Genomic DNA, 9859 nt, shown 5'->3' with positions numbered 1-9859 from the left:
AGCGCCCTCTGGAGGATGCTATGGGAAGTGGCGCTACAGAGGTGGGCCAAAGCCAAATCATCGCGGCTGGAGGAAGAGAATGAATTAGAGACCAGGAAGTGTTGACACGGTGTACATCTGTTGGTCATTCGAAGAAACAGTTACAAACATTTTAACTCCAAAGGATATTGTAATTGTTTTTTTCGTGGAGTTAATAAAAACATCATATTGAAATCATGGGGATGGGTGATCCAAATAGTACGGTAAGTTGTGACCTGAGCGATATCAGCAGGTGCTTGTTAACGTTACATCGCTTGTTGAGTTTAAAAATAGACTGACTAACTTAGCTGTGTGAACTCAGTTACTATCTGTATTCGTGTAAATCATTTTTTTAGTGATGCAAAAGTTTCCACTAGAACTGGTAGATATTTTTTTGTTTAATTTTTACAGGTTGACGTAAGTAAACGCAGGGCGAAGCTCGTTTTTCAAGTTATACTTCGCTAGTTTCTACGTTCCTGTTGTCAGTTAACGTCGACAATTTGCTTGGATTACTAAAACAAATGTGCTGTTTAAATAATAGTTTAATGCTTAAGCATCCAGTTTGTATTGCAACTTTGTTGTACAGATTTGTTTACATAGATGTATTGAATTTACCTTGAGCTGTGAAGCATAACCGGTTTACAAAACCGACTGTTGAACTTATCACTTTTTGCATGGTTACTCGGTTTAGATATGTTTTAACTACAGTTGGCAAATGTGCTGATCACTTCACACGTCCCCTGTTGACTTGAAGTGAACCAGAAGTGTGAGATCCTCATGCTAGTTTGCCTCAAATCAAGTTGATCAACTGACTGACAACCATTTATTTTGTTTTGTTTAACAATTTCAACAGTACCGCATATATTTTAGACATCCTATTTGTTTGTGGCACTGTGGTTAAAATAAAGTTCATTGACAGTATTCTGAATTACTGAACTTGGCTTGTATTCAATTATAAGTTCGCTTGTTCTTGAAACCATTTGGAGACTGGTATTAGACGGACTTCAAGGAAGCAAGAATATGTTTTGCCTTGGTTTTATACAAAGAGTAAGAAAGATCGAGTAATACAGTTGTTCTTACTTATAGTGATGGACATTTGTTCCAGTCTTAATGGTAAAGCAGTTTAGAAAGCCTATCTAAAGACTTTCAAAAACAAATGCACACTGGTAAATCATATGATAACTAGATGCATACATTTTTACTTTTTATTATGTTGTTGCCATATCACATAGTTATAGATATCACATGGAACCATTTCTCCACAATGATGGTATTTCAGACTGTCAGTATCTGATGTCACCTAATAGCTTTCTGCCATTCTGCAGGCCTTGTGACACCAACTCCAACAGCCATTGACTAGAATGGAAAGGGTAGGACAGGTAGTGACGCAGCTTTGCTTTTGGTTTCCTGGTAACACCCTTTGTTTATGAAGTATCAGTAGTGCAAGAGGGCTTAGGGGTGTTTAGCATGACTAAACATGCCCAAATGACACTGAGAACAGTACAAAAGATGGCTATTAAGGTTCTTGCACTGCATTTGACAGTTGGTGTTTTGATGTGTGAATGTGGTAAAGCTATCTTATTGCTTTTGTCAAAATCACACTTAAGGTGTCACGCCTAATCATTAGCATCTAAAGGCAAAAAACTGAGCAGTTTTTTATAATAGCTGTCTGATCATGGTATACAATAAATGATGTATTGATGTTAGTTTTATTGTTAAGTTTTTTTTTAAATATAGAGATAGACAGTACTTTATTGTAGCAATTACTGTATGTTTTTAATTGCTTGAATCATGAATTCCCTTAAATCAGAATAATTAAATGCAGCTGTCTCCATATATTCAAGACACGTACATAACAGTCATAAAGACACTATTATGTTTTATTAGGGGTTCAAGTGTGTAACGCTGAACTCCTATTGTAAATGTAGGGGTTTGACTACATATTTGTGGGTTTGACATTACATATTATGCAATGTTTTACACATTCATACATTCTTCCAGTGGTGGGCCGATATGATATTCATATCATATGTTAGATCTCCTCATACTGAACAACCACTGCTGTCAATTAAATCATTCATTACATCTTTGAGATTATTTAAAAAAAAACTTTTGTGAACTAGCTATAGGTTTTTTGATCATCCTCAACAAACTCACCGTAGTACAAAATCTCTGGACTGTCTAGATCAATAATTATCAAAAACATAGTATTTGAATGGCTATAACTGGGTCATTAAAAATATGGGTGATGAAATGTGCCCAAAACATATCATATAATTCCTAAACAGAATCATTAGAATTTAAAAAAAACTTGGTAACAACATGTGACACGGAGACTTCAGATGCTCCAATCACAAAGCCTGTGTGAATTGACGACTCAACACGGGCGATATGGACTCTCTATGGTGGACGGCACTGATCCTCAACAACTCGTCTTAATACCGGCGTGATTACTTGGACTTCCAAAAGATGAAAATGGGTAAATACTGAATGTTCCGATCCAATCTGACTTGTAATGCTGCCCGAATCATGCACTGTTCCTTCGTTGGTCAGAGGAGAACTGGCCCCCCGACTGAGTCTGGTTTCTCCCAAGGTTTTTTTTCTCCATTCTGTCACCTGATGGAGTTTTAGTTCCTTGCCACTGTTGCCTTGGCTTTTGGCTTGCTTAGTTGGGGACATTTAATATTCAATAATGTTATTGATCTGCCTTACTTAAGGTGGACGCTGACGCAATTTTCTTTTAGAAACAAACTTTGTTATATTGTTTTCATGTTATGTTATCACTGTGAAGCGCTTTGATACAATCTGTATTGTAAAAAGCGCTATATAAATAAAGGTGACTTGACTTGACTTGACACATAACTCTAAAAAAGCCTGTAAACTTTTATGGAGATTGGACGATAGGTGGCACTACAACAGTTATAAACGTTAAAGAGACTAGATTTTTATGGTAAATTATGCTATCTGAAAATTTCTTTTTTCATCTCAGAACTTAGTTTTGTAAAGGTCTGTAATCCACTCTGATTTAGGTGCTTACAGGCTTCCTAAATAATACATAGGCTAATATTTTTTTTCGCATGCACTTAACAGTTTGAACTTCGATAACGGATGCTTGCGGATGTATTTTATTGAGTATTTTAGTTTTTGCAAATAATATATGTATTTTTTCTGCATAATTCTAAACCTTACATGCTATAATTTATATTTATGGGCCAGATAAAATGCTGGCTGCAGAACAGTACTTTTTACAAACGTTCCAGTCTCTATTCAAACTGCTTTATCATGATGAGTTTCTATCTCATTGTATAGATTTTTGTTGCCTTCCATTTCTCTTTTTGACAACAATGCGAGTTATTTTGCATAACTGTGTGCTTGTGCCATTTTGATCATGTTTTGGTTTTTAATTCCTCTAAATGCAGGAGCCGAGAGAAGGAGAGTCTTCACAGGAGGTGGATCCAGTTCGATCTCTACAGTCTCAAGTGGACGGGGTCAAGGACATTATGACCCAGAATGTCGATCGGATCCTGGCCCGTGGAGAAAGACTGGATGATCTGATGGGCAAATCTGAAGATCTGCAAGCTGGGGTGAGTCTTTAAGTACAAAAACTTTGTTTCTTATCACATATTACAGCTCTAAGCCTGGCACACTGTTTTTACTATGCACAAAACCATCCAAACGTTTGGGTTCAGAAAGATTGTCTAATATTTTTCAAAGAAGTCCCTTGCGCTCACCAAGGCTGCATTTATTTGATAGAAAATAAATACAGTGTGAAATATTACAATTTAAAATAACTGTTTTCTATTTGAATATATTTTAAAATGTAATTTATTTCTGTGATGGCAAAGCTGAAATTTCAGCAGCCTTTACTTCAGTCTTCAGTGTCACATGATCCTTCAGAAATCAATCTAACATAACAAACTATTAGGCTACTGTATGCGGCTGTAGTCCCACACTTGTTGACATTGTACTGGTCTTTGTTTTCTGCTTTTCAGGCCCAGAACTTCAAGCACACCTCTCAGAAGGTTGCTCGCGCTTACTGGTGGAAGAACGTGAAGCTGATCGTGCTTATTGTTGTGATAGTCCTCGTCATTGTGCTGGTTATCATATTCCTTGCCACTGGTGTGATCCCAACCGGTACACCTGCAACCAAACCTCCCACCACACCACCCTAGGATTTCTGTTAGTTACAAACACACACACACACACAAACACATACAGAAATATGCAACCATGTTCACATACCAAGTCAAAATTTCAAGAATTCACACACACACACACACACACACACACACACACACACACACACACACACACACACACACACACACACACACACACACACACACACACACACATACTCGTTCTTTGCACATTTTGCTCATATACCCTCATATACCTTCACATCTCATGGTATCACTTATTACGAGGAGCTTCCATTATGACAGCTTTGAAACATTGAAATGAAGGATTTTAAGTAGTCTATAGAAAGAATGCTGTCTATTTTCTTACATACTTCTCACCTCCTAAAACTTCATCCTAATGGCCACTTCGGTTGCCTTTATGATTCTCTAAAGCCTGATAAAATGCCACAACTGTAATTAATTCCTTCAATTGCTGCAATATTGTTCATACTGAAGGTATGCTTGAAATAATCATATACTGGCATTGAATCAGAAAAGGTAATGGGTGAAAGTTCTTTCTATTGAGCTATGATGTATATTTAAGTCTGTTAGATTAAATTACATAATATATTATGTGTAATTATGGAATACTTTTAGATCTCCAAGTGTCTCTATTTTGTACTCTTGTACTTTTGTCGTCTCCACAAGTATGTATGTCATTTGTAAAAGGTCAAACCAGAATGTGTTCTTAAAACTGTTGCATTATCCAAAACACACCTTTTCATTAAGTAATTATATTGTGAGATGTTTGGATTTTTTTCCCCTGTCTTTAATGTTTACTGAAATTTGCAATGCCCCTAAGCTTCAAAACAGAAAAACAGATTTTCTTCTTATAGAATGAATGAAAGATTTTTATGAAACGAGCACCTGAACAAGGCCATTTAGATTTAGATTGACATTAGAAAGCACAATTTTTTTTTCTATCCTTGTCATAAATCACTGTATTGAATTTGATACGCAGTGTAACACTTGCACTGTACCACATGCAGTCAGTACTGTAATCATAATTTGTTATCGCATGTGGGAGCTTTCTGAAACCCAAAGCGTAACTTTTTACTGTATAGAAAACCGAGCAAGGAGGAATATTTTAGAGTCTGTGGTGTCATTTTCAGTTTGCAATAGTTTTTGTTGGCTGGTCTTATAATCTGCTGAGTAGCTTTATGCACTTTTGCTTCGGAGAGGTTAAGGCACTGTATGCCTGTCTATCTGTATGTAGTCAGAATGACTTGAATGTTTGTAAAGTCTTATGCTGTATCCCTTGTAGCTTCCATTAACATCATACTGTATGTAGTATTCTACCCCAAACCTTTTAATCAAAGACATATGTTTAAACACTTAAAATTTGTAATCAATACGTTTAATCGATTTAAGTTTTTGTCATCTACAAATAATCATTTTGAAACCTCAATCAAGTGCCTTGAAAATGAATCTTATTAGTGTAAACAGCCTGGAAATGCAATATTTTGTAAATAAACATGATCTCTCAATAAAACTAATGATGAGTATGACATGTTTTTAATCCTCTTATTTGAAATGTACATAGACTAATGGCAAACAATTATCAAATACTGTTGGGTTTGTGTTTAATTTCCCATGTCCACCATCTGGTATGCAGTAGATCTCTAGAGAGGGACAAAATGCAAGTTTTAGATATTGCAAATGCCAAGGACTAAGTTATGTACGTGATGTGATGTATGTGTAAGGGATGGGCATAGCCGGAGGTAAATAATGGATTGTATTCTATACATTCTAACTACATTTTAAAAAAATGGTTAAAAAAGAGCAAGTACATCCAAGCCAAGTTTTTTCCCCCCAGCTGTGATTTTATCTTGTTTTTCTTACACCAGCTGCAACTCACTTTTCCCTCCAGAACCAGATTTCCTTCAACAAGTTTTCTATTATGATTGATTTGTGAATCGGTTTAACGTATTATTAAAAAAAAAATCGATTGATAATGATGTTTTCGAATCGGACAACGTCTTTTTGTGGCAGCTTGACTTTTGTGAACTTTTTGTGAATACATTACAATACAAGTACTGGAGTGCATTAATTTTAAAGGGCACATTTGGCACATGACCAAGAACAATATATCACAAGTTACTGGCAGGCAGTGTAACCTATGAGTGTAACTAGCAAGTCAGGAGATGGGCGTTTACATAGACTGCCATGGCCATGCGGCTGCGCAGTGTGATTTACCCGCCCAGTAGATAACAGCCGTTCCTTACAGCAGCAAGGCAGAACTTTAAAGCCTTGGATTGGAAGAGTTGCTAAAACACGCGCATTCATTTTTATAGATATCGAACTTGTATTGTTTTTTATTCTTCAGCTGCTGGTGTCTCTTTCAGATGCAGTATATTCGGTCACAGTTTCTGGTGTGGTAAAACGACAGAATAAAACAATGACAGTAAGTTGTTTTGTCTTTTTGTTTCGTTTTCGCACTTACGCTGTTATTAGATTTATTAGATTAGATTAGATTAGATATTAAAGTAAAAGCATGGCAATGTAAAGGCTGAATAACTTTTAAAAGCAAATTGTTATAAACAACTTATAAACAAACAGCAACTTTGTTATATAAATAACGTTACAGATAACTCGATGTAAACGCTGCAAACAGTTTAAGTTTAATGTTGTGGTCCAATTTCAAACACGTTTAGTTTGTTTCAATATGTGTAGGCCTAACGTTATATGCCACTAAATTGTGCAAGTGATGTTATAAATTAAGTTTAATTTTGATGACTGAGCGATTTTTCTGACAGGCTATATATGTAGCAGCTCTCAATTCACTTTATTTAATTGACGTATATGATAGTGTATAGCTGATACGCATCGGGTTGTGGTTTACAGTATCATTTAGTTCTTTATGAGCTGTTTGAATTTGAAACATAGGCCTACCTTGTTTTTTGTGTGTGTTTTTTTCATATTACGTGTCATTTGAATGTCATCCAGTAGGTCTTTAACCCTTATTGTTGGTTCATCTCAGGTGGCTTGAAATGACAGCCTCACAAGTGTTTATTTGAACACAAGAGGGGATTTTTGCCTTGTCTCAAGGAAATTCCATATTCATTATAACAGTCACAATGAAAGAGGAAGGAAGAAGGCAAAGAAAGGATGTAAAAAGAGATGTGCATCCTGTAGTCCTCTGTTCATATGAGTGATGATAAACTGATTATACTGTTCATTTTAAAGGTGTCTATCTATCTATCTATCTATCTATCTATCTATCTATCTATCTATCTATCTATCTATCTATCTATCTATCTGTCTGTCTATATGTCTATTTATATGTATGTCTGTCTGTCTGTGGCCCATATTATGGTGATATTTTACTAAAATCTTATTTGTTGAGGTTGTTTACATCCATCCGTAAGTCTATCACTGTTTTTCTTTAGCACCTGTAATTAGATTTTTTAATTCATACACACATTTGTTTATTTATTTACTGTTTCTTGTACAATTTAAACAATATGATAACATTTAAACAAATGTTATTAAAATTAAACATTGAAGTTTATTCATTGGTTTATTGTTAGTAGATACAAATCTCTTTCATGCTGTTAATATTTACCAAAAAAATAAAAAATAGATGCATAGCCTTCAGCATCAGCAACAAAATATGTGTGTTTCTCCTCCCTTTTAAAAGTTGATAAACCTTTTTAGTATTTGCCTTTTAGTATTTGAGTTTAGCATTGTTTTTTTCCTGCGACCCACTTTTGAGCCGTGACACACCGTTTGAGAATCACTGTTCCATTGTCCATGGTTCTTTTGTGAGATGGCATGAAAAATAAGTGGTGTTTCCTGTAAAATTAATCATTTCATTGATCTTTGCTTGACAGTTTCCCGTCTATGATGTTCCACTCATCAACTAAACCTTGACCTCAAGTTACTTGCATCCTTCTGAGCACAAAGAGAGGAATCAACAGTCTGAATCAGCTGATATACAAATGATATGTCTGATGCTGTAGAGACTGCTAATGTCAGGAAGGTCACAATCTATAAATGCCCTATTTTATGTTGTTTTCACAAAGGCCTCATTGTGGGGTTTGATGCAATGGCTTCTAGAAATGCAGTTCGTTTTTCTCTCCCTTGTGCTGTTCCTTGTTAAACTGTGAGAGAGCAGAGGCACTGTTCCAGAATTCCATTCCCAGTGCTTGGAGTAAACAGAACTCTTAGGCCATTATGATGGGAGGCGTCCAGGAAGTCTTCAATGCCACTTTTTACTTTTAATGGTTCATTGATTGCATTTCTCTTGTGTTAAATATCTAGTGGGACATTCAATATCATCTAGTACCTCTAGATGTATGGATGCGAATGCATGATTTGTATAGGATGTTTGCCTTTCTTAATAAACCATTTCATCTGTCCCCAGGAGAATGGGCAAAGCCGCCTCCGTCAGGCCCAGGAGGATGTGGAGGAAGTTAAACTTATCATGCTGGATAACATAAACAAGTCTGACGAGCGAACAGTTAAACTCGGGGAGCTGGACAACAGAGCGGAACAACTACGAGAACAGGTGGAACCTTAGTTTGTGTGATATTTATTAAATAATAACAACATAAACTATCATTTCATTCATGCACATAAAACAGCTTTTCAAAAAAGCATGCCTACTTATTTACTCATTTTATGGTCCCATGAACATGTTTTTTGGCTCATTGAGGACTCTGATGACCATAAACTGGTTTTCCGGAATTTCAAGTGTTTATAGGGAAAGCAAAGGCATGTCATATTGGAGTCTATTAATAGTGTCTAGGTGGGGTGTACGGAAAAAAAGAGTGTACAATTTGCATCCTGACTTTAGTTTACCATGTTAATTTTAGAAAGCTATTTCCTTTAGTTATGAAATGAACAAAAACTTGTGTAATAGTATGGCAGGCTGTTTATGCAGGATGTGCCATCATGTGGTAAGGCAACAAGTTCACTTTGGTTTCATGCAAGAATGTGTAATGAGCACAATGTGATATTGGTGTTACTGGTTCAAACAAAGATTATAATTAAAGTTAGGAGAACAAAAACCAATTCAAGCACATTACAAAGACTCACATTTTTCCTTTCCTTGTTTCTCATATGAAGAGTCTCTGTAACAGTCAGTTCTAATTAAAAAAAAAAAAAAAAAAAACTACTTTTTTGTCATTTTGTCATAATTTTAAATGTTTTAAAAATATATATTTTTGGTCATATTAAATTATTTAAAAGGTTGTATTATTTGTTTTCAGAGCAAAGGATTCTCAAAGACCGCGACTAAAGTGAAACAGAAGAAGCGCTGGGAGAATATTAAGTACAAAGTGATAATAGCGGCAGTTGTTGCTGCAGTGGTTATTGGCATAATTGTGGCAGTGGCAATGAGTTTTAGCAGAGAGGACAGTCAAAACACACCCCCAGCCACACGATCAACAGAAGCACCAAGAGATGGCTAGAAGATAGGCCAGCTGACTAGAAGATGCGTGAAAATGCCTCAGAATATCACCTGGAAAATCTTGTTTCTAGTACTTTTGTTAAAATAGCCTAAACTAGAGTGAAGTTTCATAAATCACTAAATGCACAATCAAGAGTATGCTAAAAAAAAAGTGGTGAGTGATACAAAAATGGTACCATGGTGTCACCATCTTTTCTGCTTTCACTTTCATTTTTCAATGGTAACACACATAGAGTATGCTGCATTA

At 35.7% G+C, this 9859-nt stretch overlaps 2 protein-coding genes across 2 annotated transcripts; both read left to right on the top strand.

Moving 5' to 3' along the window:
• Positions 1–56: 56 nt before the first annotated feature.
• Positions 57–5000, top strand: vamp8 (vesicle-associated membrane protein 8 (endobrevin)). The gene is made up of 3 exons (XM_056257406.1): positions 57–242; positions 3438–3602; positions 4011–5000. The coding sequence occupies exons 1-3, from the start codon at positions 216–218 to the stop codon at positions 4188–4190; spliced, it is 372 nt and encodes a 123-aa protein (XP_056113381.1). The 5' UTR covers positions 57–215; the 3' UTR covers positions 4191–5000.
• A 1395-nt stretch (positions 5001–6395) lies between these two features.
• On the top strand, positions 6396–9639 carry vamp5 (vesicle-associated membrane protein 5). Its single transcript, XM_056257405.1, has 3 exons — positions 6396–6603; positions 8566–8709; positions 9413–9639. Exons 1-3 carry the CDS (start codon positions 6598–6600, stop codon positions 9611–9613), a joined length of 351 nt encoding a protein of 116 aa, XP_056113380.1. The 5' UTR covers positions 6396–6597; the 3' UTR covers positions 9614–9639.
• Positions 9640–9859: the final 220 nt, after the last annotated feature.

Source organism: Rhinichthys klamathensis, unplaced genomic scaffold (genome assembly GCF_029890125.1).
Source record: "Rhinichthys klamathensis goyatoka isolate OS25496 unplaced genomic scaffold, OSU_Roscu_1.1 h1tg000137l_1, whole genome shotgun sequence".
NCBI lineage: Eukaryota > Metazoa > Chordata > Actinopteri > Cypriniformes > Leuciscidae > Rhinichthys > Rhinichthys klamathensis.
Note: the sequence above shows the minus strand (reverse complement) of the source record. Positions and strands in the feature narration are given on the sequence as shown.